At 50.0% G+C, this 25,845-nt stretch overlaps 14 protein-coding genes across 14 annotated transcripts; 6 read left to right on the top strand and 8 right to left on the bottom strand.

The window, feature by feature from the left end:
* Window positions 1-23: 23 nt before the first annotated feature.
* Window positions 24-679, bottom strand: ASPGLDRAFT_39606 (uncharacterized protein; the record flags this gene model as incomplete). Its single annotated transcript, XM_022545103.1, has 2 exons — window positions 24-218; window positions 491-679. 2 exons carry the CDS (start codon window positions 677-679, stop codon window positions 24-26), a joined length of 384 nt encoding a protein of 127 aa, XP_022396447.1.
* Window positions 680-1,609: 930 nt separating this feature from the next.
* Window positions 1,610-2,854, top strand: ASPGLDRAFT_69882 (esterase/lipase family protein; the record flags this gene model as incomplete). The annotated part of the gene is made up of 2 exons (XM_022549409.1): window positions 1,610-1,715; window positions 2,073-2,854. The coding sequence occupies 2 exons, from the start codon at window positions 1,610-1,612 to the stop codon at window positions 2,852-2,854; spliced, it is 888 nt and encodes a 295-aa protein (XP_022396446.1).
* ASPGLDRAFT_939509 (SRPBCC domain-containing protein) lies at window positions 2,701-3,606 on the top strand. The gene has a single exon (XM_022550552.1). It carries the CDS (start codon window positions 2,996-2,998, stop codon window positions 3,536-3,538), a length of 543 nt encoding a protein of 180 aa, XP_022396445.1. The 5' UTR covers window positions 2,701-2,995; the 3' UTR covers window positions 3,539-3,606.
* Window positions 3,607-4,371: 765 nt separating this feature from the next.
* Window positions 4,372-5,857, top strand: ASPGLDRAFT_61548 (protein kinase domain-containing protein). Its single transcript, XM_022548477.1, has one exon. It carries the CDS (start codon window positions 4,623-4,625, stop codon window positions 5,757-5,759), a length of 1,137 nt encoding a protein of 378 aa, XP_022396444.1. The 5' UTR covers window positions 4,372-4,622; the 3' UTR covers window positions 5,760-5,857.
* Window positions 5,858-5,961: 104 nt separating this feature from the next.
* ASPGLDRAFT_136342 (uncharacterized protein) lies at window positions 5,962-7,846 on the bottom strand (the record flags this gene model as incomplete). The annotated part of the gene is made up of 2 exons (XM_022541451.1): window positions 5,962-7,658; window positions 7,714-7,846. The coding sequence occupies 2 exons, from the start codon at window positions 7,844-7,846 to the stop codon at window positions 5,962-5,964; spliced, it is 1,830 nt and encodes a 609-aa protein (XP_022396443.1).
* A 476-nt stretch (window positions 7,847-8,322) lies between these two features.
* Window positions 8,323-10,003, top strand: ASPGLDRAFT_69878 (putative endosome-associated ubiquitin isopeptidase (AmsH); the record flags this gene model as incomplete). Its single annotated transcript, XM_022549408.1, has 2 exons — window positions 8,323-8,442; window positions 8,504-10,003. 2 exons carry the CDS (start codon window positions 8,323-8,325, stop codon window positions 10,001-10,003), a joined length of 1,620 nt encoding a protein of 539 aa, XP_022396442.1.
* A 208-nt stretch (window positions 10,004-10,211) lies between these two features.
* Window positions 10,212-10,923, bottom strand: ASPGLDRAFT_937187 (uncharacterized protein). The gene is made up of 2 exons (XM_022550547.1): window positions 10,670-10,923; window positions 10,212-10,608 (listed from the first exon to the last, which is right to left on the bottom strand). Exons 1-2 carry the CDS (start codon window positions 10,814-10,816, stop codon window positions 10,420-10,422), a joined length of 336 nt encoding a protein of 111 aa, XP_022396441.1. The 5' UTR covers window positions 10,817-10,923; the 3' UTR covers window positions 10,212-10,419.
* On the bottom strand, window positions 10,919-11,960 carry ASPGLDRAFT_936868 (uncharacterized protein). The gene is made up of 5 exons (XM_022550545.1): window positions 11,880-11,960; window positions 11,670-11,815; window positions 11,265-11,611; window positions 11,034-11,212; window positions 10,919-10,966 (listed from the first exon to the last, which is right to left on the bottom strand). Exons 2-4 carry the CDS (start codon window positions 11,733-11,735, stop codon window positions 11,089-11,091), a joined length of 537 nt encoding a protein of 178 aa, XP_022396440.1. The 5' UTR covers window positions 11,736-11,815; window positions 11,880-11,960; the 3' UTR covers window positions 10,919-10,966; window positions 11,034-11,088.
* On the bottom strand, window positions 11,834-12,957 carry ASPGLDRAFT_29557 (uncharacterized protein; the record flags this gene model as incomplete). Its single annotated transcript, XM_022543864.1, has 3 exons — window positions 11,834-12,284; window positions 12,390-12,479; window positions 12,677-12,957. The coding sequence occupies 3 exons, from the start codon at window positions 12,955-12,957 to the stop codon at window positions 11,834-11,836; spliced, it is 822 nt and encodes a 273-aa protein (XP_022396439.1).
* Window positions 12,958-13,686: 729 nt separating this feature from the next.
* On the top strand, window positions 13,687-15,384 carry ASPGLDRAFT_52267 (putative oxidative stress response protein Oxr1). The gene is made up of 3 exons (XM_022547715.1): window positions 13,687-13,723; window positions 13,786-14,875; window positions 14,933-15,384. The coding sequence occupies exons 2-3, from the start codon at window positions 13,902-13,904 to the stop codon at window positions 15,075-15,077; spliced, it is 1,119 nt and encodes a 372-aa protein (XP_022396438.1). The 5' UTR covers window positions 13,687-13,723; window positions 13,786-13,901; the 3' UTR covers window positions 15,078-15,384.
* ASPGLDRAFT_938411 (uncharacterized protein) lies at window positions 15,137-18,309 on the bottom strand. Its single transcript, XM_022550550.1, has 3 exons — window positions 18,132-18,309; window positions 16,442-18,009; window positions 15,137-16,391 (listed from the first exon to the last, which is right to left on the bottom strand). The coding sequence occupies exons 1-3, from the start codon at window positions 18,148-18,150 to the stop codon at window positions 15,570-15,572; spliced, it is 2,409 nt and encodes an 802-aa protein (XP_022396437.1). The 5' UTR covers window positions 18,151-18,309; the 3' UTR covers window positions 15,137-15,569.
* trm10 (tRNA (guanine(9)-N(1))-methyltransferase) lies at window positions 18,288-19,783 on the bottom strand. Its single transcript, XM_022542963.1, has one exon. It carries the CDS (start codon window positions 19,708-19,710, stop codon window positions 18,478-18,480), a length of 1,233 nt encoding a protein of 410 aa, XP_022396436.1. The 5' UTR covers window positions 19,711-19,783; the 3' UTR covers window positions 18,288-18,477.
* Window positions 19,784-19,932: 149 nt separating this feature from the next.
* On the top strand, window positions 19,933-20,897 carry ASPGLDRAFT_52264 (putative NADH-ubiquinone oxidoreductase subunit GRIM-19). Its single transcript, XM_022547714.1, has 4 exons — window positions 19,933-20,077; window positions 20,159-20,265; window positions 20,336-20,488; window positions 20,567-20,897. Exons 1-4 carry the CDS (start codon window positions 20,027-20,029, stop codon window positions 20,613-20,615), a joined length of 360 nt encoding a protein of 119 aa, XP_022396435.1. The 5' UTR covers window positions 19,933-20,026; the 3' UTR covers window positions 20,616-20,897.
* Window positions 20,898-21,201: 304 nt separating this feature from the next.
* ASPGLDRAFT_39594 (karyopherin MSN5) lies at window positions 21,202-25,423 on the bottom strand (the record flags this gene model as incomplete). The annotated part of the gene is made up of 11 exons (XM_022545102.1): window positions 21,202-21,878; window positions 21,941-22,539; window positions 22,588-22,730; window positions 22,779-23,037; window positions 23,089-23,192; window positions 23,252-23,476; window positions 23,531-23,602; window positions 23,653-23,777; window positions 23,830-24,301; window positions 24,360-24,548; window positions 24,599-25,423. 11 exons carry the CDS (start codon window positions 25,421-25,423, stop codon window positions 21,202-21,204), a joined length of 3,690 nt encoding a protein of 1,229 aa, XP_022396434.1.
* Between the last annotated feature and the right edge of the window lie 422 nt (window positions 25,424-25,845).

Here is a 25,845-nt window from a genome sequence, read left to right as displayed (position 1 = left end):
CAATCCAATCCAAGCTAGTTAACCTAAAGCGACTTCAAAGACCCAAACACAAACTTCATCGTCTTATCCACCTCCTCATTATGTGCCACCATTGCCGTGATATTCTCACTCGACATCTTCTCCTCAATCGTCTTCTTATACACATTCCTCTCATCATTAATACCCTGCACCAGCGCCGCAACAACGGGCTTGATGCCCATTTTGTGGAAGTGGTCGGTCTGCATTAATTTTACCAATTAGCCATCGTCCAACCCAACTTACTAGTTGTTATATATATATATATATATATATATATATATAAAGAAGAATAAACAAAATAAAAAAAAAATAAAAGGGGGGAGTAGACAAACCTTCCCATGCGCAGAAGTCAACGCCTTCACAATAACCGGCTGCAACTCCCCGGCCAGTCCTCAAAATCATTACCGCTGAGCACAGGCAACTGATCCAAATTCAACCTGGCACTCCGAATCGCACTCTACGCGTTATTCACGCGGCTGGCGAGCATGAGCAGGCCCCAGACACCGCCGTTGTAGGAGTCCAGGGATTCGGTTAGGAGGGCGAGATGGGATTGGATGGAGGAGAGTTTGGAGAGGGAGTTGGTGAGGGCGGCGTTGGAGGATGCAGAAGCCAGAGAGGCGAGGGAGGCGAGGAGAATGGTAAGGAGGCGCTTGGGGAGCATTTTGGTGGTTGGTGGGTTTCTTGGGTAGGGTTTGTTTGAGTGTGTGGATGATGCTGGTGGTCACTGGTTAAGGGGGTTATATACCTCGTCGGAGGATATCAGGAGCACCATTGTTTTCCCTAATGCATGGGACTCCGTACGAAGTATGGCAATCATTATTTTGTGCCGTAAGGAGTCTAGTATAATGGTGGAAGATGCTAATATGTCAGATGCATTGTTGGAGTGGTGTTGATATTCGTCTATTGAACTCACTTGTCACCTGTGATACTGTTATATCTTCAGCTTCAACAGCAGAAATTACGTGTCTATTTGATATTAATGCTCTAACAAAGTAACTCTGGGCTGTGTGCCATCTATACCATCACGGGACTGTATACTAATAACTAGAGTTAACTAGCCTCGCTGAGCAATATTCTTCTTCCACAAAAATCGAAGAGCATAGGGTAAAGTAGAGTAAGAAGTACATTGATGACAGTCTACTGTCTGCCATTGAGTAATGACTCCAGACAAGATACAAGTGCAGTTGAGGACATCTACTTGTACTTGTACAGAGTACTAAAACAAGAGGACGAATTCTTAACTCGATATATATCAATCTATATCTGAAGCACAAAAGTACATCCGAACAGCAGACACAAATCCGGACTACTCCGTACAACCCGAAGAACAATAACAATAACAGGGAAAGAAACCGTGCGTGCGATTTCCTACGCAATTTGTAGATCCCAAATGGAGCTAAGCTGACTAGTTTGTTCATTCAGACCGAGTCTCGGTGCCAGGTATGTCCCGGGGCAAGTAATTGTTGTTGTTGTTTTTTTTTTTTTTTTTTTTTTTCCCCTTTGTCATTGTTTCTTTCATATGATATCGAATACAATTAATGCAGGTGATAGTGACTGTTCCCAAATATAAGTATTAACTGAATAATAGCTAATGTATGGACAGATGTTTACTCGGCTGTACACTACTTACTCCGTACTCAAGCATAAACATCCACTCAGCACAATCCCATTTATCCAAACCCATACCCCTGGTACCTGTAAGCATGAACTGTCATAATAAAAGTAGCTCCACAGTTCAGCCAGCCACGATCGATCACCATACAGTTCGCACCAGTTCGTATCAATAGTGCATGACGATCGTGATTAATTCGGCCATCTACAGATCCACCGCGACTCACAATAGTCAATAGTCCCGTTTTGCTTTTTCACGCTTTATAAACTGGCGTTCCCTTTTCTCTAGATTTTTTTTTGTTTTCAGAGTTTTCGATCTATTCCTACGAAGAATTTTGTTTTTTGTTCTATTGAAATTGAATTCCTGCAAGGGTTACCGTTGAAAATGCCCTCCCTCCGCACCACCCTCGTCGCGGCCCTGACAGCCTGCTCCACAGCAACAGCAAGCCTGATCAACGACTTCTCCTGCAAAAGTGACTCCCACCCGAACCCCGTTATCCTCCTGCATGGTCTTGGTGCGACGGGCTACGAAGACATCAACGTGCTGCAATACTGGCTACAAGCGAAAGACTACTGTACCTTCGCGCGGACCTACGGCGCCTACGATGGCTTCCCGTTCCTGGGCGGCTTGAAACCGATCGCCGAGTCCGCGAGCGAAATCGCAAAATACATCCAAGAAGTCGCGGAGAAGACCGGCGCTGAGAAGGTGGATGTTGTGGGTCATTCGGAGGGCGCGCTGCAGACGCTTTACGTGCCGAAGTTTCACTCCGAGGTTGTTCCGTTGATTGATAAGTTGGTTGCGATTGCGCCACCGACTAGGGGGACGGATTTCGCGGGGTTGTATAAGTTGGCGATTGATTTGGGGAATAATACCAAGAGTGTGGTGGATAAGGCGTTGGATACGGTTGGGTGTCAGGCTTGTTCGGAGTTGGTTACGGGTGGGGAGGCGATTAAGAAGTTGAATGATGGGGGGCCGATTGCGCAGGAGGGAAATTCGTTGACGGTGATTGCGTCGAAGCATGATGAGTTGGTTACGCCGGTGGAGACGTCGTTTGTGCATGAGGAGGGAGTGAGCAATGTGTGGGTGCAGGATAAGTGTCGGTTTGATATTGTTGGGCATATTGGGGAGGCGTATGATCCAAATGTGTGGAATTTGGTGAAGAATGCGTTGGATGATACGCCGGAGAGGGATTTCATCTGTGTTATTGGGTCGCCGTTGAAGTAGGGCCACTGTACAGAGTACTGTAATAATAATAATCGCATAGCATAATAGCATTTCCATTGGAATGGTTTCCCCTTGCGATCCCGTGACTCGGGCGGAGTTATAACCCCTGGCCATTGATCAATATCACCAACATCATCAGCCATGGCACAATCAACCCCCAGCCTCAACGGCAGCGACGCCATCTACTACGCCCACAGCACAACCACCACCACCGCCCCCGCCGAAAAGACCTGGCAAACCCTCATCAACACCTCCACCTGGCCCTCATGGAACACCTTCTGCCCCCGAGTGACCATCCGCCATCAACCAGGCCAGCATGACTCCGCGATCCTGCAACTCGGCACGAAAATGACCTTCCACGTGCACATGGACGCCAACTCGCCCGTTGAAACAGACGTCTACCTGGTCGTGACGCAGTTCGAGCCACCGGGAGGAGGTAAAACTGGTCGCATTGCATGGGCGGCTGATTACACTGCGTTAGGGACACTGCCACGGTTTTTACTGCGGGCGGAACGGGTGCATGAAGTCGTGCCGGTTGACGAGGGTCGCGGGAGTGAAGTCAGGAATTGGGAGGTGCAGGTTGGGTATGCGGCATATGTAGTGCGGTGGATGTATGGGAGGGTGATTCAGGGGGCGTTTGAGAGGTGGGTGGAGGAGTTGAGGGAGTATGTTGCTAGTACTTAGTACATGCAGTGCAGTAATACAGGATCAGTACAGGTGCAGTGCGGGCAGGGTACATGGTTCGTGGTCGGGTTGATTGAATTAGACATACATGGTACTTGTACATACGGTCAGACTAATCCGGCCGGTTTTCAATCGGACTATGGAGTGTGATTGTAGCGTCGTAGCGCCAATACACAAGTAGTATCCGGTGTGCTCGGCGCCCAATTTGGGAATCGCAGCGTTCTGTAAGCGGAAGGTGGTCCTATCCGAGATCCTGGCAGACCCACGTGGGTCACGAACTGTCTGTCAAGTACAAGTACATAGTAGATACATTCATGCTATGTAAAGAGTAAGTACGGAGGGGTAGTAACATTGGCAGGAAGGATTCGCGTCGGCCTCACTAAATGACCGGAAATGAGACGAAAAGATAAGTAAACGGCCCGAATAGGAAATCCGTCGGGTTGACAGGACGCGTTTGCAGTGGATATCATTGGTGTTATTGAATAACACTAGGCCGGGGATAGCATAGTGTCCGTGATGCATGCATTGGCATATCCGAAGTAGGTTAGGGTATCACATTTTGTATAGAACGAGTACAACGTTGAATATAAAATAAAACATACTAACTATGAGAAGCGTTATTATGGAATAGATACAGGGTAGAAATGAATTAGAAAATAAGATAGAATAGTAGCATTATGTAGAAGCGATGTACAATGTAGTATTCTCAACATCATGTAGGATACTGTCACAACCATGTGGGACACCTCATTTCCTGCGATCTTCCTCAAATTTTCATTTTCATTTTCATTTCTTTTCTTTTTTCTGTATCTTTATATCCCTCATTCCTTGTTCTTTTTCATCGTAATTCTTTCATTCTTTTACAATCGAGTCGTCATCCTTGGTACATCCACGGTTCAAACCTGCTCTTCCTTGCCACTTGCACCTTGATTATGCGCCTTGCGACGATTCTTTATCTCTACGCCTCGCCTTCGCAACTGCTCGCTTTTTGATCGAGCCTACATATATTTATATTTATATTTATATTCACATTCACATTCACATTCATATATCCCTATATCGATCTATATAATACAATAATACAATGCGCCACCACCACCTCTCCGTCCAAACCAACGCCCAAACCGCCGCATCAACAACAACAACCCCCCCAGTAACCCCCAGCACGCCCTCAAAACGAGACCCCACCAGCGACACTGAAAGCGCCAAAGAAACCCTGCTCTACACAGACTCCCTCGACTACCACCACCACCCCGACTCCCCCACCCCCATCCAATTTGGCCACGGCGTCTGGAGTGCCGTCTACAAAGCCTCCTCCCTCCCCGCCCCTCCAACCCCAGACTCAGACTCAGACTCTGCGTTAATAACGCCACCGGCCTCGCCAGCGTCGAAAAACCGCATCGTCGCTGTGAAATCGCCTATCAGGAAAGATGCGCATCCGGTTCTTGAGGCTGAGGCGAGGGTTCTTACGCGGTTGAGTCTGACACCCGGTGCAGAGCGGTATATCGTGCCGTTTTTGGGGTATATACCCAGATCTCATGCGTTGGTTATGGGTGCTGTGCCGCTGGCGTTGTCGAGTTATATAACAGAGGAAGCGGTTAAGGCGCAGGAACGGCGCAGCACGACGAACATGTTTGAGCCTGTGCTGGGTAAGCAACGGTGGATCAGTCTTGCGCAGAGACTTATCTCTGGACTGGACTGGATGCACAACACGGCTGGTGTCGTGCATGGGGATATCAAGCCCCATAATATCCTATTGCGGCGGGTACCTGCCGTAAGTGGTGAAGAGGAGTTCGGCTACGAACCCCTCTACGCGGACTTTTCCTCCGCGCATGATACTTCCTCCACGACGTCCTCGCCAGCGCCTGGATCAGCACTGACGCCGCCCTTCGCAGCACCCGAATTGCTCTCCCCGGCTGCGCTGAAATCGCCTACTGGCGCTCAGCCGACGACTGCCTCTGATGTGTTTTCGTTGGCGGTGACGCTTCTCGCTGCTGCGACGGGGGATTTGCTGCTGTACCCTGGGGCGAGTCATATGCAGAGACTCGCAATGGCCCGTGAAGGGCATCGGGTTGTGGAGTTTGCGAGGTCGGGTGGGAATGGGATGAGGGTTGCTAGGGGTGGTGTTGTGGAGGGGGTTGTTAGGGGGGCTGTGGTTAAGGAGCCCGGAGAGAGGGTTGGGGCTGGGGAGTGGGTGGAGTTGGTTATGAATGTTGAGTAGAGATGTAGAGCTGCTGTGTTCGGCTTAAGATGATATATTGCTATTTGATACCCTAGATTTACCTACGAGGTTATATGTTTTTCTTGTGTATAATTATCATACTAGTTTAATCATTTCATTACTGTTTTTATTTATTTATTTTATTTTATTTTTTTTTTTTGAGCTCATGATACATGATACATAATCATACAGAGTGGGTATACTAGTTAAGCCTCTTGTACGAAGCCCTATAATCGCCTGTCCGGAACGATGTCAGCGACCCTCCCAGCAGCCGATTCAGATGCACCGGCGACTTATCTGTTGCCGTGTTCATATACTCCAGTGTGAGTTCCCACATTGTGAGAACGGGCAAGCTGCGTAGTCGCACCTCGCTAAGATCGTAGTCGATATTCTCCTGGTAAGTGGTCGAGGGATCAACCTCCGACGGGGGAGGCTTGGGGATACTGTCGAAATCTGGCTTGGGTTTCTTTTCCGCGTACGTGGCTAAGCTGGGGATAGCGCGGATGAGGTCGTGGAGAGGTCTGGTGGGGAACATCAGGGTCAGGAGTTCTGAGATGGGCATGCTGCCGCGGGTGTTGAAGGCGAGAGTGAGGAATTCGAAGAGTTGGAAGAGGTTGGATCGTTTCGACGTGTCGACTTGTTTCACGAGTTGCATGGCTGGGGAGTTCGCATCTGGCTCGAAATAGAGCACCGTGCGATCGAGTTCTTGCGGGAACAGTTCCTCCTGGTCGATATGGAGCGGCTCGAATGGCCGTCTATCCCAATGAAGAAGTGCATCGTCAAAGTTGCCCATGTGAAGAGATGCGCGGTGGTCGTCGACGAGTCCTGACAAGTGGGTGAAAGTATCGTAATGGTTTTCAGATGCCTCCTCCTCGATCTTGGACAAAAGGACCGCAATCTGGCCCGTATACTGCTTCAATGATTCCGAGGTTGTCTTCGGATCTGCGGCCGCCTGCGAAAGCGACTTGGTCAATTGGTCGATTTGAATTCTCTTTTCCTTTAGTTGCGCGCGGATATACGCATGGCGGTTATCCTGGTTTACTTGGATAAGCGCCCGTGTGCGTTTCTGCTTTGCAGTCTTGTCAGAAGAAGTCTTCGATACTTGTCCGACTAGTTTTATCAATTGTTCAAGTTTATCTGTCCTGACTCGAGGCGTATATGGAGCGGGCTTCCATCCTGTCTCAGGGCTTTCTGGGGCGAGAGTATAGGCGCGAGGCTCCCTTCCTGGTGGAATCTCGATCTTGTTCGCTGCAGTCCTCTCAGACACCCGTGCTGCATTCTGGGTCATCACATCCCATCCTTTGGTCATTGTCCAAAACCCAGAGTCCATAGGACTGGCGAGTTCAAAGGCATGAAGCGCAAGACTCTCTGTCAACAGCGCTGGCCGTTTCCGTTCCACAACGCTGCGAGGGATGATGTTTTGAACCTCTACCGACGGTAGTGTAGCTAGCAACCGTACACACCCATATTTATGGAATCCTGCCTGTCGCATGCACATCTCCAAGAATATCGACCACCATCGCGATGGCGTGTAGTGATTCCGTTTCGAGGTATTCGGCGGCGGGCTGGCAAGGACCAGTAGCGTATCGTTCTTGGTCATCGTACCGGAAGTATCTCCACTCGAAGGTCCCTGTTCTGGAAGATGCTTGGAGATCACACTATCCCAGTCCCTGTGCGCATGTATGTCCAGAGATATCAAGTCGTAGCCGGGTTTGTTTGCAACGAGGGGCTTGAGAAACGGGCCGTAGGTGTCGAGGAGCGGTTCGATCATGACATGGCGTCGGGGTTTTAGAAGATCATTAACCTTGGACGAAAACATGCCAACTCCTGGCCATAGGTCGAGGATATCGATTGGGGATTTCCGATTAAGGTAGGGTGAAACGCGATTGAGAATGTCATCTGCGGGTTGTCAGTATCCCTTCTGTCCGAGTTCTTCACTGCAACGCCACCTTACCGCAAAGATCCTCGTTCACAATCTCGGATTTGGCCCATGTTCTCTTCCTCCCAGCGGTTGGGAACCTGTCGTTCATGCGCTTCGTTAGAGGAAACCGGGCGATGGGCGTCCATCGGTTCGCGCCCGTCGGCATCTTGGCTCGTATGCCAGTAAAGTATTAGACTATGAAGCAGAATATGCACGGCAGTCCATGCTTGTTGGTGTTTCAGTGACAAGTGGATGTCGTTGTGGTATGATGGTAGCGCAGAAGGTGACAGAAGAGGGGAGGAGAAAGTTGAAGCTCCGCCACCGCCGCGGCTTGCGACGGACGACGACATTCTAACAAGCTCACTTTAACAATAACAGCCATTTTTCTGAACATTTTATATATCCACCGATCGTTTCAGATCTCTCGCACTGTCACAGACCCTTTTCGCCTCGCCGCCTTGATGCGGCTCTTCCCCGCTACGACGTCTCTGGTTTCGCGCCAGGCACCGAACCTCTGACGACTGCCTGAGCTTGAGCTGCCTCCAGCCATCCGGACACATTCTCTCAATAATCCTCTATTTCAGCTGAATTCGAAATTGTGATCAATCACGAATAATGGCGTCGCAGCTATCTTCAGACTCCATGGGGCTCACCCCACCTCAGAGCGTCGAGAAGATCACTCGCAGAGCTCAAGACTACGAATATAATCCACACATCTCACTTCGGAATTGGTTAAGAACAGCAACAACACTAGTCAGGGAGGTGTGTTTGTATTTACTCCATGGTGGTTGAATGGTTGAAACTGACACCATGCCTTGGTTAGGCCCGCATCTACGAACGCGAAGGAAACGATGAACAAGCCTACCTCCTCCTCTTCAGACATGCCCAACTCGTACTAGTCAACTTGTCGAAACACCCCGATTCCAAACAAGAAAAGAACCGCAAGGCGTTACTCGATGCAGAGACCGAGGTTAAAGCCAGCATCGAGAAGCTAGAGACGCTAAAACCCCGGGTCAATAAACGATACGAACGATATGTCCAGTTAATGCGCGAACGTAAAGCACGGAGACAGCCGCCGATTACTACATCACCACCTCAAGACCCCACTCGTCATGACCCGGCCCTGGCGGGCGTCGCTGCGCCATTGGAAGCGGGTGAGAATAAAGGGTTCGCCGTTGAACTGGCAAGGACGGAAATTAGTCGACGGGCGACGGCAAGGAAGGCTTTACGGGAGGCGGGAGTATCAGAAGAGGAGGAGCGCATTCGACGCAGTGCTGGTCTTTGGGGTGATTGGGAGAGCGCGTTGGAGAAGGATGGGCAAAAGACGACGGATAAGAACGACTTGAGCACGCGGATCCAGGAGGTCAGGCTCAACGTTGACCAGACACAAAAGGAACGCTATACGAAGCCTGCACCGCGACAGCAGACAATATCGTCTCCTGTGTCTGCCTATAAGTATCCCAGTGTTCCTCGACAACAACCACTTGGTACCATCACCTCTCCGCCAATCGTACCAGTTAAGACGCAAACTCGCGTGGACCCTCCCGCGCTACCTCCGAAGCATGTCGAGAATTATGGCCCAGCACTCGTGGATAACTCTCCACCGCATCCAAACAAAATCTCGCCAACAGCAGTGTCAGAAACCACACCATCATTATTACCACCCGCTCTTCCAGAAAAAGTACGCCCAGAAGACGATACAAAGTCCCGATCCGACCTCGACCCATCCAGCTTCACCTTCAAACCATCCGCCTACCTCGAAAACGGGACGCCTCTCCGCACCGTCTTTCTTCCTCCAGATCTCCGGACACAGTTCCTAATACTAGCTGCTTCCAATACCCGTCGAAACCTCGAAACCTGCGGGATTCTCTGCGGAACATTAATCTCCAACGCACTCTTCGTCTCAAGACTCCTCGTCCCCGAACAAACATCCACATCCGACACATGCGAGACAGTAAACGAATCCGCCATCTTCGACTACTGCGACTCCGAAGACCTAATGGTGCTAGGCTGGATCCACACGCACCCGACCCAAACCTGCTTCATGAGCTCGAGAGACCTGCACACACATTGCGGATACCAAGTGATGCTGCCAGAAAGCATCGCAATCGTGTGCGCTCCCAGTCAAACACCTGACTGGGGGATTTTCCGGTTGACAGACCCGCCTGGTCTTAAGACGGTGCTGAATTGTACACAGCCGGGGCTATTCCATCCTCATTCTGAGACTAATATTTATACGGATGCGTTACGGCCGGGGCATGTTTTTGAGGCTAAGGGGTTGGAATTTGAGACGGTTGATTTACGGCCTGAGTCAAGGATTTAGTCCGTTTTACTATAGCACTGCGATTTGATTTGTTTAGATCCGACGCTGTCTATTTGTGCTAGCTTGCGACGAGTTACGATTTTTTTTTTTTTTTTTTTGAATTAGGCATGATTTAGACGAGTAATAACATTCGATTGTCACACTTCATAGAAATATCCAGCATCTGGTGATCTACCGCCTGATATTTTGCCCGTATACAAAAGCGGTAGAACCAGCAGCCGTACAAACTTTCTACTCCACTTTACTTGACAACTAACCCTAAAATCCACACCATATCAACTTGCATGCATGCACATATGTGTCCATTAACCCTTTGAACAAAACCCTATCTCAACATCTCCATAGCCCACACCCCCTCCCATCCTATCCCATCTCATCCCCCACACATAACCTCAACACCATCAAAGTACCGCAAGTCAATCACCAACCTTCCTCTCCCTGGACCTCGATTTCGACGGCGCCCTAGACCTCGACTTCGACCGTCTCCTCGCTCCAGACCCCGAATGAGCGCCCGCCATCCGGTTTGGTGTGGGAGGGCGCCGCGAACTACGTCGGTTGCGAGTGTTGCTGGTGTTGATGGTTGAGCGGGTGTCTGCTGCTTGTCGCTGCGTTTTGTTAGTACACTTGTTGGAAAAAGGGATGGAAGTGGGAAGAGGAGGGACGTACTAGGAGTCGGTCGTCGCGCTCGCCGCTACTTGCTCTGCCGCGGCGGGGGAGGTTGGCGGCTTGTTCGGCGGCGAGGTTGTCTGTCATTGTTTTTGTAGGAGTTTGGTTGTTTGTAGGATGTTTTTGACTTTGATAATGATTATGCATGAGGAGAGATAGGTGGATGGTATTTATACTGGATGCTAGATGGGGTAAGTCATTATGGCGTGTGTTGCCCCAGGTTCGGAGGGGAGGTCCGTCTGGGGTATGATCTCGATCAGTGGTGGTGGTGGTGGGGCGCCATCCATAAGATTTACGCTAGTATGGTGAGCCAGGTCGTTAGGTTGAGAGTCTCTTATAATTTTGGGAGAGATCATGTGCTTACAAGGCAATAAATTCATTCGCTATTAATCAATCCACGGTGACATTAAAGCATGTTATTACGCAAAATCAAACAACAAAACAATAAAGAGACGGTGCAAAAACACAAAACAATGAGTCATGAAAGGCAGAAAGGGAGAAGACGAAGACGAACGGGTAGGGGGAGAAGGGCATGGTCTGGGACTATAGATGGTCACTCAAGTATACATTAGCAGCCCTTCCCGATTTGAGATACCATATGAGTCCCATGACCATTCGAAGGGCTTGGTCCCACTCGTTTGGGTATTTCAAATTGAACTGGGGCGAACACCACACCGGAAGGCGCTGTTCGAGAGGAAGGACGGGACTGTTGACCTGCAATAGATACGATTGCGAGAAATAGGCATGGAGGACCCGTAGCTTTGATCCGTGCAAGGTTATAAGCCATCCATCATGATCATTCCATTTTCCATCAGCTCCATTGCTGCACGCAAAAGCCTGGCCTAGCGGCTCCGCTACTTCTTGGCCGAAGATTGAGTCTGAATATGGCTCCTGCTCGTCTGTATGATAGTGGACCCCTGAGCTTAGGTTTCGTGGTTTTGCCTATTCACCTAGATGAGAACCATAACCATGACTGCCACGAGCAAGGGAGACCACTCACCTCAAATCGGAATATCTTCAGGCGTGTATCCATTTGTAGTGAAGGTGGATAACACAATGCCGCCATCGGACAGAGCTTTCTTCGGCTCCAAGGGTATGCCTACCCACAAACGCGTAGTCAGCCTAACCTGAGTCCTAGTTAACTAACTAGTTAGTTATAATCTATTAGTAATCCAACCGAGAAATTAGCACAGGAAAGAGGAATACAAACACCGCAATCTTCCATTTAGGGCTGATTTTAGAGCCCATGATCTTCACTATGGCTTTTATGAACGCCTTCAGCGCAAGCTCTGAATAGATCTCCGGTTGAATTTCTTGTGAGGATGCGGCAGTGAAGCATTCGGTAACTGGCTCCTCGTCATCTTCATCCTTAGCCTGCCCCGTGAATATGGCATTGGAGAGATGTTCAAAGAACTCCCTAAAGGGGTTTCCTTTCTCCAGCAGTTCGTCTATTTCATCCGGCCCTTGCATGAGATCTTTGCGAGAAGGAACGCCAAGTTGTTGGTGGAGCATGGAATACATTAGGCGGTATGTTAGAGAATATTTCGAACCCTCTGCAAGGCATACCACTGTCGTTGGACACTGGCATGTCCCCCCACTGTAAAAAACCTTTCGGCTGGTACATTGTCAAAGAGGCGCACGTGGAGGGCCTCGACATGTTCGGAGGTCCAGTTAGGGCCTGAATGTCGAATTCTCGCATCGATCATATCAGTAGACTCACGCGAAGTCCTGAGAGACCGTAGTTCGGTATTGTTGGGGACGATCATCGCGATGATTATGAGGGGCGTACTGATTTGGAGGCGAAGACGAGCTGTGAGAAAGATATGAAAAGAAAGAGCAATCCGAGGGACACACAGAGATCAAAAGAAACGATGTTGGGTGACAGCCAGGCGGGGTTGCTCTGGCTGATGACAGGGGTTGTCTGGATGTTTGATTCCCATGTGCAAGTGGATAGAAGTGTCGATTATGTGTTCGAATTGAAAAATAAAACCACCCCGATTAACCCACATGGCGGACTTGCGCATGGGAAATGAGAATTCAGGACGTTCAACGAAGTACCGCCCAAATGCCATGATGCCTTTCAGGAATCCCTTCCGCGCGCCTCTGTCAGCAATGTCAAAGGGTCTACTGCGTAATACCTCCAAAGCACCACATGCAGGCTTTCCAGCTCGTATACTTTGAAGATATTCGAGAGACATGATAGCCTTGACAAAGGTATATGTATAATCTTCAATGCTGGTGGCAAAAGCTTCGTACTTCCCAAAGCTTTCATCGTGATTGAAGACCATGTTTCTCTGCAACAAAAAGTGTGGGATCGTATCTCGCCATCCTTAAATCATCGGCTGTTCGTTTGACCTGTTAAACCGATTTTGCACTTCTGTTTAGCCTGCGGCGTACCGTAACGTGAACCATACAGAGAAGAGGAGTTTACCGAGATAGTCGCAAGCGGAATACCCATTTTACCTTTTTTCGCCGGGTATCTCAAAATAGAAGCATCAATCCGTAGTCCCTTACCAGCTTTGGGCGCAGATTTGTTCAATGGAAGGCGAGACAGTTGATTGGAGATTCTAGCGGTTGGTTAGAAAGAAAGAATAAGAAGAAGGGTCTATGGGCTATAAAGCGAACAAGGATTGATCTGGATAAAGCTCGCAGAGAATATCATCCACCACATAGAGGCCGGCGTCACCAGACACCAATACCATCCGGTCACACCGTTTGAACCTGCTCAAGTCGGTGAAGAATTTAGAACGACGATCTAACTGGCTGGGAACACCAGATGGATCCGCGTCCTCCATGGAGGATCTGAAGACATTTCGCATGGAAGATGGGGATGGAGAGGGAGAAGAGAAAGATGAGATTTGACGTCCACAAGTCGTAGTACAATGAATGTCACGTGAGAGGAACGCGTTTACTAGCCATGTTTGGAATAGCGCATTGTCTTTGTACAGAAACAGAACAGAATAGAAATCAACAAGTATATTCGTCAATAAGGGAAGAAGACAACGATTAGGGTGTTTACAAAAAGCAGTCAGGTGGTATGAGATGGAGAGACCTGTATGATCGTTGCCATACTTAGCCTATCTCCGCCGCCTTATCGCATCACTAACTTTGCCTAGTACAACTACTCGACCATCCCCCTCTCTCTTCTATATCTGCCATTTTCTGTCGATTCTGTACTCCAAACTCGATTGAATGGATTTACTTTAATCCACGCCCCCTCTCTTCGCATGCCATGTCATCCAGCTCAATTAAACCCGGATCCCGCACGCCCCATGCCAACAGCAACAACCCAAACTCCCTAAACTACTTCTCCTACCCCGTCACGCATGTCGTCTCCGGCCTCTACCGTCGCTTCACAGACAATCCCTCATCCTCGAAATCATCCTCCGGCAATATGCCCAACCCCATGAGCAACAACACCTCCACCACCCCCGGAGTCTTTACCCCCGTCCGAACCGCCTCTCCCTTCCAACCACCACCCCTAACACCCCTCACACTGACCTCCTCCTTCGATTCATTATCAGAACCAGACCCCGACTCAGATTCAGACTCCCTCCAACAACTCCTCACCCGCGCCCTCGCAGAGGAAATCCGCCTCCTCGTCCCCGCCCGCCTCCAACTCGTCGATACCTGGCGTTTAGCATATAGTCTCGATCGCGACGGCGCATCGCTGGGCACCCTCTACGCAAAATGCAGGGACGTCGCATCTCGAAGCCCCCGAGCGGGTTTCGTGCTAGTTGTCCGGGACGCATCGCCCAACGGTGCGGTGTTCGGGGCGTACATGACGGACCCCCCGCATCCGAATAATCATTACTACGGGACTGGGGAGTGTTTTCTGTGGCGGGCGAGTGTGCTTCCGCCGCCGGGGTCGATGGGGTTGCAGGATGTTTCTGGTGCTGCGGGGGGTGAGAATCATCCGCCGTCGGAGGATTTGTTGGAGTTGGCTGGTTTGCCGCCGCCGCCTAGTGCGGATACGACGAATATTGGACGATCGACTACGTTGCGTGGGGAGTCGAAGCAGAAGGATTCTTTTGATACGAGTAATAATCGATTGGCGCCACCGCGGTCACAGACACAGACACCTACGGGGAGCATCCGCTCGGGGACGAGCACCCCAGAACGCATCCGCTTCAAGGCATTCCCCTACAGCGGCGTGAATGACTGGATGATGTTTTGCGAAACTGGTTTCCTCAGTCTTGGTGGAGGGTGAGTCTTCTTCCTATCTAGCTCCTTTACCATAACTATTTGCCAATACACATACAGTGACGGCCACTACGGTCTCTGGGTCGACTCCGGCCTCGAAAAAGGCGTCAGTGCACCATGCCAGACATTCGGGAACGAGCCTCTTTCCGATGAAGGCGTCAAGTTCGATATCATCGGCGTGGAGGTGTGGTATGTTGGTGCTTGAGTTGGCCCCTACTGCCTACTTTGATATATTCTGCCTGCTATATCTAAGCATGCTATATTTATTGGGTATATTAAAAGTGATCTGGTTCGGGAAGATTTATGACAGATCGTTGTGTACATATTTCAGAATACCCGGACATGATGCGTGGCTGGTTCACCGTCGTGTTCTTCTGCGTCGTTTACATATATAGATCTCTGCTACTATGGCGTTGGTTTACTCAACTCGAATACCGGTAAAGAATAAGGCTAAAAGCCTATAGTCGAGTCCCTTAGAGCACTTAAGTCTCAATTATGATCATTGTATTAACTACCATATCAAAACCAATCTAGACATCTGTGAATCCAGGACTTCCATTTCCCATAATCTCATTTCACGTTGAACAGTCGTTTAAAATCAATAAAAAGGGTATGAAAAAACACGTTACATCACCATCAGTAGAAAAAGCCAAACCAAAGAATGAAGAACAAACACCGAAAAATACAATCAAAACAACTAAAACGGAGAATTGACAATATCATCCCGACCCAATCGGTTACCCCAACGGGTGTTACGACGGCTAGGTGTAACAGGGGGACCGGCAATACTCTCCCTCGTCGGCTTCTGGAAGCTCTTCTTGGCCACCATGTTGACCTCGTTGGGCAGGGCCACGATGACGTTCTTGTCGGAGCCGAAGCGGAAATTGTCTGCCTTGACGTCTTCGCCGTAGCGCTTGATGGTGTAGGGGTCCTTGCGTCCGGCAGTGACCTTCTTCAAGCTCCAGGTGATGATGAAGGGACCGGTGGCGGTGATGATGGATGTCTCCGATGAGTCAACGCCGGTGTTGAACTTGGCGGGTGTGAAAGAAATGGGCTTCTTGGTTTCATGCTGGAACTGGGCGACGTGTGCGGGCTGCAGACCCAGTCGTCGGGGTTGAGGCTTCGAGTCCTTGGGGAACGCGCGCTCGAAACCAAGCTTGCCCTCGTTCTTGCCCTCCTTTTGCAGCGCGTCGACCAGGAGAAGGTATGTTCGACAAGTAGCCAGGACCCAGCGACCATCAGCGGAGACATCAGTACCGATAATCGGTTCTCCAAGTGCGGGAATGTGTGTCTTTGCGTTGATACCCAGACGGTCAAACAGACGAATGTCACCCTTGTTCGAAGCCACAGCCAGATATCCCTTTTCAGTCGTAGCCATGGAGGAGAAGTCGTTCTTGCTAGTGTATTGCTTCAAGTCGGAATCCACCATCTTGTTGCCGGACAGACGAGGATCGACGCGGTAGAGTGCGTTGTTAGACGCACCGACGAACGTCTGGGCGGAGGTCATTTGCGAGAATTTCTGTAACCAGTCAGTGATGCACATGGGTTCATGGGATCTTGATAACTTACGTTTTCCGGTGCGAAAATGTTTACGGGAATATCGTCATGCACCTTCCACTCATCAACAACCTTACCATACTCCAGATCCATGCGATACAAGGAGTTAGGATCATTCTCATTCTGGAGAACCATGTTCGAATCCTCCGCATGCAGCATGACCTTCTTGGGGCTGAAAAGCTTGCCACCTGGCGTTTCGACCTTGGAGATGTTGGTCGAGAACTCCAAGTTGTTGTTGGGAGTGTGCTTGAAGACACCAATCTTGGAACCACGGACGACAAATGAGCGGTCATGCTTGTAACCAACAGCCAGCTGGGAGTTGATGTTTCCATCATCATCGCGCGTAACCACATCCTCTTCCTCCTCGTCCGAGTCGTAGTGCTCGCTGCGCTGGCCATCATCCTGGCCCTCTTCTTCCTCCTCCTCTTCCTCCGCTTCAGCTTCCTCGCCAGCCTGCTCCTGCTCTTCGTTCTGGTCCTCCATAGTAAGGTCCTGGAAGGCGTCCAAAACGTAATCCCGGTCGTCTTCCTTCACCTTGCCCCACTTCATCTCATTCAGCTGCTCCCAAAGGGCCTGCATAAGACCCTCCTGGAACCGTTCCTCCGTCTCTTGGTCCGTGAATCGCAACAACCAGGAGTAGGCTGACCCATCCTCGGTGTAGTGGTTGAAGATGAAGGAGAGGTATTCAAAGTTGAACACAGGGTTGAGATCCGCAACGACGGCTTGTCCCAACCATTCCTTATCTTGGCCACTGATCTGAAGCCAATATTGCCAGGTGCCGATTTCAGACACGGTAGCTGTAATCTTTGGATCCTGTTGGACGAATGAGCCGGTCGTAAAGTCGAATAGATGCAGTTCAGCAGTCTCCTGGGCCAAGATCTCCTTGACCTCTGGCTGTGTCGCAGAGGGGGGAGCGACGGTGCCCTCTTCAGCGGGCTTAATGATTCCCTTGGAGTGGGAGTATTCCACGTCCTTCGCCATAGCAGCAGTTGACTCTCCAGCTGTCAAAGAGGGCGCACGGGATTTGGTCGTCGGGGACGCGACGGGGCTCGCAGATGGGATCGGTTTCTCTTCCTGGAACGAAAACTGCTCCAGCTCTTGCTCGGTCGCCTTTTGTGCGCTTTGTCGGTATTTCCGCTCGTACTGGCACTGGACCGCAGCCAGCTCAAAGGTGGCGACTTTCTCGGATGGCACAGATGGATCACAAACAAATTCGAACAGGTCGCCCAAATCACCACTCAAATCACTCCAGGCCAATACCTTGGCACCACCGTCCCGGACTTCTGAGCGGAAATGCAAAGACTGGTCGAGAAGGAAGACTTTCTCGTCCTTTTCCAAATTGTCACTACCGCCCTCTCCGTCGTCGTCGTCGGCCAGTTCCTCTTCACCTTCCTCGTAGGCTCTCTGGACTACCAGCTGGTACTGGAATTCCTGACCAGTTCGTCGGATAGTTGCCGCGGCGTCCTTGAAGATGAGTTCCGAATAACCCTTGGGAGAAAGGGGGCGGACCAGATACAGCTGACCCTGCGGGATTTCGATGATCGACTCTTTGGAGGTATCCCCGAAGATGAACTTACTCACTGTCGAGAGATTATTTATTAGTATAGCAGATTCAACGGAGTGAAGTGTCCAAGTCGGTGAAGGGAATAGTTGAAGAGGGGTGACGGCGGGGCAACAACAACGTCAACAACTCTTTACTTACCGTTGCGGAGCATAAACATGGTTGCGACGTTTGCTTAGCAACAGGTGGAATTCAAGTGGGAGAGAACGCAGCGAAAGCAGGATAGATGTAGAGGCAAGAGGACAGATCCAGCATCACCCAGGCACACCCTGACTTCTGCAGGAGTTGAAAGCAAGTGTTTCTTAAGAAGTTTTTCCAGAAAAAAGGAAAAAAGTCGTTGTTTTGATTCTGCCGTCATTTGACCGGTGGTGTTGTGGCGCTGTGGCTGTGCGATGAGTAAGCACTACTCCAACTAACTAACTAGTTATGAAGCTATAGTTACAAGATGGGCTATACATTGGATATCTAAACGCTAATTGACAAATTTTTATGCCTGTTCGGCAGCCGCACTGAGTTCCTGCTGTTCAATTTCCTCCTCAACAATTCCGGCAGCTTCAGCATCATCATCATCGGCATCGTCTTCAACACCCTCGGCATCTTCATTAGTAGGGCTACCCTCCTCCCCAGCAGCCTTACCCTTCAACTTCCCTCCTTTTCGTTGAGGAATCACCTGCATGAATGCCTCCCCCCAGTCACCTGTCTCCAGCCAGCGCAGCATAATCTCCATGACATGGTTCGTTGCCAGCACTGAGCGCGAAGCCATCTGAATATACTCCCCAATGGGCAGCTTAGCCGTCTTAATACCCCTCTCCGTCGCCTGCTTGTAGCAGATGGCCTTGTGACGGTTCTTATCCACCAGTCCTCCAATAATGTATGTACTGTACGGCTTCAACTCCGTCAGCGTGTTCGGGCTGTCGCTGCTAAGGTAGACAACCTCCCCGTCCTCCGGTTTGGCATCAGATTGCTCCTCGAGTTTCCCGGCCAGCTTGCCTCCTTCAGGACCTGTCATCCATGCCTTCGCCATCTCCGCCGCATGCACGTAGTCCTTCTGCATAGTGCGAACACCCCTCCAATTCAAATAGGTCTTCTTCAGCACCGTATCAAACCGCTCTCTGAGCTGCTTATCAAACGAAGAGATCGCATAGTGCACACGATACTTCGACCGACTGTTATCCGAGTACGCTCTCGTCAACTGCGACCCCAACGATATCCGCTCCTTATCCATCATCAAATCATCAAAGCCACAGTCCATGATGAAGGTAAGCGGGACAAGCGTCGACTGGTGGTGCCGCTGTCTCGTTGACGCGAGCTTTTTCCGCATCGCCTCTTCAGCTTCCTTCCCTTGCTTTTTCGCCTCCTCTAGTAGATTCTTCTTTCGTTGCTTCTTTGCGGCATTTTCTTCTTTTCTCTTTGCTTTGCGCTCGTCGGCCTTTGCGTCCCAGGCTTCTTTGCGGCGGAGTTTCTTTAGTTGGTTTTTCGACAGTGTGGGCGCGATGGTTTCGCCTTCGGGTTGTTGTTGGTCGCCAGCGATTTCGGAGTCGTTATGCTCGCCATTGTCGTTTTCAGAGGTAGTCTTGTTCTCGTTTCCATTGTGCGTAGCTGTTGTCGCATGGTCGTCAACTTTTTCTTCGCCGGTCATCGCGGGTCCCATATTTTCCTCCGGCTGTTGTCCCTCAGCATCCAGCTTCTGCTGCTTTCTCGGTCTCGCTTCCTCATCCATAGTTCTCAATCACAAAAGAAAAAACACAAGCACAATCACAATCACAGCGAACAAAAAAGGGTCAAGTAAAACCGATAATCAACCACCAAAATCCCCGTGGAACCCGCATCTGCCCATCCTCCCACACCACCAACCAATCACACGCCCCTAAGCCCGCATTACAAAACTGGAGCACACCACGTGACACCCATCCAACCTTCGCCCGGAAAGTCAAGCGTCACTATCTCGGTCTTCGCGGTCGAGATCTCGCTCTCCCTTCTTTCCCTCCCACTAATTCTACGATTGACGCTTGCGTCCAAGCAACACCCGCTTCATCATGCCGCAGGATATGCCCCCCGTGGGGGGCTACGAGCCCGTCCAGTACAAGGTGCGTCGACCGGAATTCAATCCACAGATGCCCCAAGCCCAAAGAAAGAACGATTGTTGACTTGTTCTCGCTGTGATGTAGCGCCACATGCCCGCCCGTGGCTTCCGGCCCATGTACTACCTGATCGGAATGCACATGGTCATGGCCTACGGTTACTACAAGCTGTTCTACGGTGTTCGTGAGCAACAGTACGTCCATCCTTCCCCCCGAATATACCGGTCCCTCGATAATTGAACAGACCAATTAACACGAATACAGTGAACTTGCTCGCGAAAAAATCTGGTCCAGACTACACATTCTCCCCCTCCTCCAAGCCGAAGAAGACCGCGACCAGGTCCGTCGACACTTCGCCGACAAGGCACGAGAGCGTGAGCTGCTTGGCCAAGAAACCAAGGTCTACAACACGGATAGGTGCGCAACCATTTACAATCACAAATTCAAACAAGAGTACATGGCGAAGAATGATGCTAATGGGACATCTGCGGATAGATTCGTTCGCCCTACATTCGTCTATACCCCCTCCAACGTCACCCAGTAAATTTGACGCGCTACTGCTACGTGCTTGGGATATTTATGCTGGATTGCTCGCATCTTTTGCGGCGCTCGATTGGCGTTTGCGGTTATCGGGTGTGTTATGAGATTAAAAGCAAGCGAGACAAGGCAGGAGGACAGTACTGTACGCAGAGACTGCAGTTCGTCAGCGAGGAAGAAGAAGAAGATGCTCAGAGAGTTCTGGGAAAAAAATCATTGTATGATGTAGATATACCGTCGCAATTGTTTCGTTTTCGTCAATGTTATCCTTGTTTACCTTCGATCCTGCTATATCCGGGCGTCCGGCTATGTCTGTTTAGAGAGTCGGTAATAAAAGCATTCAAATGCCATGCCAATTATATTCCTAACATTTCCACATGTTTTATGCTTACTATACATAGCAGTGGCTTCTATGAATGGTTATGCTAAATATGCAGAAGATAACTTGACCAAACAAAAGAGAAAACAGATAACGTCGACAAAATGAAGTTGGGCAACAACATACTTCATACTGTACAGAAGTCAAAGTCACAACTCATACACCAATGCCACCATCCGTGCATCCATACATCCATATTCCATAATCCAAACAATCAACCAAACATATCCGCAATACCACCCAAATCAGGTCCGTCATTTATGTCAACCTTGGTGGTTTGCTGACCATCCATCTCATTCTTCATGTATTTCTCCTGCAGTGCACTTCGCGTCTTGCGGCGTTCTACTCTGGAGTCCAAAATCTTGCCCTGCTCCGCGATGCTAACGCCTCGGAGGCCTTCCAAGAGTTCCAGGATCAGTGCTCGCTGCTGTCGTGCTGAGTTAGAGCGGAGGAGGGCATTTTCGGCATATGCCACACGCTGCGGGTCAATGCCGGGAAGGCTCAGCATGACTGTGCGCGGGGTTGGGCTGCTGGAACCGTAGAGAACCCAGATAGACGCAATCAGCGATGCAAGGTCCTTCTGCATGTCGACGAAATAGGGCTCATGTACAGATGTGATACACGCCTTGAGGACCTCTGAGGAGATGAATTCACGGATCGTGGCAGTAGTAGGGGTGTCATTTGGAGGCGCAAAGTCCTGCAAGAGGGATCGAATAACACGGGTAATGATGCTGCAGCATCGAGTATCACGCATGCGAAGGGCATGAGTACAAAACAGCATGACCGGTTCAAAGATTTCCGGCGAAGAGAGAACAAAGTGTCGAATGGACTCAGTAATCGATGGCGACGGCGTGGGTCCGCTTGGGTCCGTCGATTCTGTTTGATCAGGGTCTGCCAGTCGACATTAGCCAAAGCCACAAAAACAACGGTCACAGCTGGTGAGGGCAACTTACCACCTCGTTGCGGATCCAAAAGACTCGCAACCATAATGACCGCCGAGTAAGTCAGTTGCCGGAGAATACTCTCAGATTTCATCTCGTCGGTCAAATCGCTTTCCGCCATTCCCGCTTTCTGCTGCTCAATAATCTCCCACTCCGTAGTGACCTTGCGATCGATATGAGTAAACAGATTCGAAAGCATCGGCGGAAGGAACTGGCTTCGGAACCGGACCGGACAATCGTCGATCAAGCAACGGGAGACATTAAGCAAGACAGAGAATTGATGCGATGACAGATGTACCGAATCGTTGAACAGGGCTTCCGACAAGGGTCCGGGAAGTTCGGCAAACCCATAGAAATGTTCTCGCATCCTACTCATGCTGAACAAGATCGAATAGCAGGCCTCGCGGACTGCTCGGATCTTGCCTCGGACAGAAGATGCAAATCCCTCCAAAGTTCCTCGGGATGCAGTAATCTTGGCGTAGAAGTCGTCTCTGCTACCAGTCGAAATTCCTGCCTGCCAGAATCTATCGGTCAAGATGTGCTCAACGACCGCTTTCATTTCATCAGGAAGGCCTCCCCAATTCGTCGGGTTATGGAAGGCATGAGCATTGCTATACAGAATTAGCGTCATCTTAAAGCCGGGGACAAGGAACCATTACCTTACGAGCTGTAACAGGGACGGTAGGATGACGGGAATAGTATCATGCCAGGTTGTACATGCAAGGTCGTACGCGGGTTCCCCCTTCTTCACCCTCTCTGTAGAGATTGCTAGCATGATCTTGGTTCCTCGCAACGGCAAATGCTAGAAGATGTCAGGGTTTAGTCGACAAGTTGCGGAGGCTGAACATACCTGGAATTTTCGGGTCATTCCCTCCTGGATCTGTTTTCCATCACTATCCACGGAAACCTCTGTCCAGTCCTCTAGCTTGTGCGCGTGCCTTGCCTGCATGTAGGGTCCCACGTCTTGCAATCCGAGCATGCTGCAGAATCCTTCGAAAGATGAACTCAAGCGCTGTAATTCTTCGTCCTGCCAAGCCTGTCGTACTGGCTGCACAAAAGAGACAAGACGAGACTCGCGCACATACGGATCCATGTTACTTGTTCGTAGTCTAGATTAAGGTTAGCACAGAACAAATCAGAGCGGCATTAGAATTGCATACGTTATGATCACAAGGACCGACGTGAGCTCCATTTGGAGTTTATCATCCATCTGGTTGGCCATGGTGATCTCCTTGATTTTCGGCTCAAGCACATCATAGAAAGACTGTCCGCGCTGGTTAGTAACAAATATCCTGCTTTTCGCATTGGGGTCAGGGTTCTTACCGAGAAATAATCAGCGTAGCGCACTGCCAGACGGCGTAATTCGTGACTTGACAAACCGTGAAGCTCCTTCACAGCCTCGGAGTAGGCCGGATATTCCGGTTGGTCAGGAAGACGTGTCATGAGGATATGCTCAAGGACTTTCAGTGCAAAGCTGGGGGTCTTATCCAAGGCCCGACACGAGATATCGACAGCCAGCTTGATGATTCGTTCGTTCAAAATCGGGTCCTAGTTGACAATGAGTATGAATACACTTCACCGCTGCTAGAAGACTTGACAAACCTCGAAGTTACGCTGCAGTAGACTCATCGCCCACGCCTCTAGCGCAGTCTCCAACTCACTCCGCTTCTGCTCCTGATTGTTGGTTAGTTACATAGACGTCTCAAAAGAAAGCAAATACATACATCTTGCTGAGGTGTCTTCCCGTGAGCAGACACCCATTTGTTGTATCCCTTTAGCGTTGCGTCTACGACGGCGAATTGAGTATCAGCACGCATGAGAGGTATCGAAGACTTGGAGAATGTTGTCACTGATTCGCCTCTGTTAGCACGGTACTAGAGCAAATGGAGAGTTATACCCACCATTAAATGGAGCAACGCCATCATAAAGATTGTTCAAGTTCACCTCAACCCCGGAAAGGATGTGCGGAATGGCTTCTTGTGGTCTCTTTTGAACAATGGTTTCGATGATGTTCGAGCAATACCGTCGATAATTTCCGACGAATGCATGTCTCTCAGGGACTGTATCAATGTCTTCGTAAAGAAAAGTGACCGTGGGGTTTCCGGAATCTTCTGGTAGAGATTCCCAACGAACCAGTCGCTGGGTGCAGATACCTAACAATTGCGGAACGAGACCAGTAACAAACTCGGTGTTTCCGATTTTCTCAGACGCCAACAATTTTGACCATATATGAAGCACGGGTATCGAGATGGTCAGGCTTTGATGTTGGATGACGTTGATCATGAGATGGAAGAAATACGGAAGGTTCAGGCCATGTGCCGTTTCGAGCGAGAAGCCCTTTTCCTCGAGGAAACCAGCCACGTAGGACAGCATCTACCAGACATCAGTTAGCACCATGAGAAATCACATCACCCTTGGCTGTAGACTGTACCTCTGATAACTTCTTTGAGATGGTGTATCTGGTGTCATCTATATCGTCAGGCCCAACGATGGACCACTCGTAGAGTTTCTGCAGAAGGTCCAAGTATTCCGTTTCGTACATCAGATGCACCAGGGGTTGGAAATCGTCAATATCAAAGTTGGCCCGGCTATACAACGAATGCAGCGCTTCCACACCAGCCTAGGTGGTTTAGTAACGAGCCCAAAAATTAAGACTGAGAATGTCCTTACCAATAATACCTGCTCATCATGGCAAGTAAAGGCCTGAACGATGTGTGGAACGCAGTTTGTGGAAATGATGGCCTTGGGAATAGTCCAAGCGAGACATGCCTTGAGAGTCGCAAGGGCTTTAATTGCAGCGTCCTTTGCCTGCTTAGATGTCTGCACATTTTCGATGCACTCTCCCAAGAATTCACACGTCCTCGCCATCCAACCTTCCGTGCCGCATCGGATTTCGAGTTGCTTATCTCGCTTCGGGTAAACTTCCTCGAACACGGACAGAGGCGTATAGATCTCGATGAGCGCTCGGTTGAGGTCAGTTCCCCGTAGCGACGAAACGGTATCTTCGCGGTAGAAGATGTCTTCTGACAGTGTCTCCAAAACGGACAGAACAAACTCCTTGTGAACCAAGCTGGCGCTCCAGAACTGCACGAGCGTCTGGTCCATGTCGAGCCAATCCAGGCCCCAGCTCCGCTTTGCGACTTCAGCCCATAACTGAGGGATCTTGTTGCGGATGTACGGGGGATCCTCCTGCCGTATCGACTGTGCCAATGGGATAACCAACTCTCTGAGCTCGACCAACTGGTTCGAAGTAATAGAGGTATGGCGCAAGACATGATCCAGAAGCGTCAGGCCGAAGTAGCGGACCAGGGGAGCATGCTCTGTCCGAGAAGCCAGCAAAAACCCATTATGAGCGGCTGCTTTGCTCTGCTTCTGCGCTTCAACATAAGTCAACGCCTCTCTGCGCAGCTCATTCGTGGACGAAGGGCTGTGAATAAGCTCCAACGCACGGACGAGGTCGGCCATTCCGCCCTCGGACAATTCTGCGGCCGCCATTGTTGTCGTCGCTGTCTTTTTGCGTTATCTTTTGCGCCAAGCCTGGCCGGTATATCTCCTTGTCGGATGGCGCTTTGGGGTGGGCGTGTTTGTTCGCCGTAGATCTTTATACCTTGTGGCGCTTGTTTAATTTTTCGTCTTTTTCCTCAAGATGTTCAATGATCCAATCGCAGCATCAATACTTTCATACTCTGGTCGTATCTAGAGTCTGGATGTATCCAAACAGAAATCGGAGTTTCTTTAACGGGCGACCAAAACGGCAACAGCCATCAAAAGCGGCTCCCGCGTCAGACCTCCGGAGGTGCGACTTTGATCAAATATCTCTAGCCGGGATAACAGAGACCGAACTGGAAACCGTTATCTTTCTTCGTGTTTATATAAATTCCGGGGTTCAGTGCCTATTCTTCTGCAGTCGCGGGGAG

The sequence above is a fragment of the Aspergillus glaucus genome (genome assembly GCF_001890805.1).
Source record: "Aspergillus glaucus CBS 516.65 unplaced genomic scaffold ASPGLscaffold_28, whole genome shotgun sequence".
Taxonomy (NCBI): domain Eukaryota; kingdom Fungi; phylum Ascomycota; class Eurotiomycetes; order Eurotiales; family Aspergillaceae; genus Aspergillus; species Aspergillus glaucus.
This window is presented reverse-complemented; position numbering and strand designations above follow the sequence as displayed.

Bases quoted from the DNA above. Each gene is read 5' to 3' on its own strand.
- ASPGLDRAFT_936868 (XM_022550545.1), bottom strand. From the start codon at position 11,735: ATGGCGGCATTGTGTTATCCACCTTCACTACAAATGGATACACGCCTG. The intron at 11,612-11,669 runs GTGAGTGGTCTC...CTAGGTGAATAG, and splicing joins TGAAGATATTCCGATTTGAG to GCAAAACCACGAAACCTAAG. The intron at 11,213-11,264 runs GTATCTCAAATC...GACCATCTATAG, and splicing joins ATGGTCATGGGACTCATATG to TCCCAGACCATGCCCTTCTC.
- ASPGLDRAFT_52267 (XM_022547715.1), top strand. From the start codon at position 13,902: ATGTCATCCAGCTCAATTAAACCCGGATCCCGCACGCCCCATGCCAAC. The intron at 14,876-14,932 runs GTGAGTCTTCTT...ATACACATACAG, and splicing joins TTCCTCAGTCTTGGTGGAGG to TGACGGCCACTACGGTCTCT.
- ASPGLDRAFT_938411 (XM_022550550.1), bottom strand. The intron at 16,392-16,441 runs GTAAGTTATCAA...GACTGGTTACAG, and splicing joins ACATTTTCGCACCGGAAAAC to AAATTCTCGCAAATGACCTC.
- ASPGLDRAFT_937187 (XM_022550547.1), bottom strand. From the start codon at position 10,816: ATGCATAATCATTATCAAAGTCAAAAACATCCTACAAACAACCAAACT. The intron at 10,609-10,669 runs GTACGTCCCTCC...AACAAAACGCAG, and splicing joins AGCGCGACGACCGACTCCTA to CGACAAGCAGCAGACACCCG.
- ASPGLDRAFT_61548 (XM_022548477.1), top strand. From the start codon at position 4,623: ATGCGCCACCACCACCTCTCCGTCCAAACCAACGCCCAAACCGCCGCA.
- trm10 (XM_022542963.1), bottom strand. From the start codon at position 19,710: ATGGATGAGGAAGCGAGACCGAGAAAGCAGCAGAAGCTGGATGCTGAG.
- ASPGLDRAFT_939509 (XM_022550552.1), top strand. From the start codon at position 2,996: ATGGCACAATCAACCCCCAGCCTCAACGGCAGCGACGCCATCTACTAC.
- ASPGLDRAFT_52264 (XM_022547714.1), top strand. From the start codon at position 20,027: ATGCCGCAGGATATGCCCCCCGTGGGGGGCTACGAGCCCGTCCAGTAC. The intron at 20,078-20,158 runs GTGCGTCGACCG...GCTGTGATGTAG, and splicing joins ACGAGCCCGTCCAGTACAAG to CGCCACATGCCCGCCCGTGG. The intron at 20,489-20,566 runs GTGCGCAACCAT...ATCTGCGGATAG, and splicing joins AAGGTCTACAACACGGATAG to ATTCGTTCGCCCTACATTCG.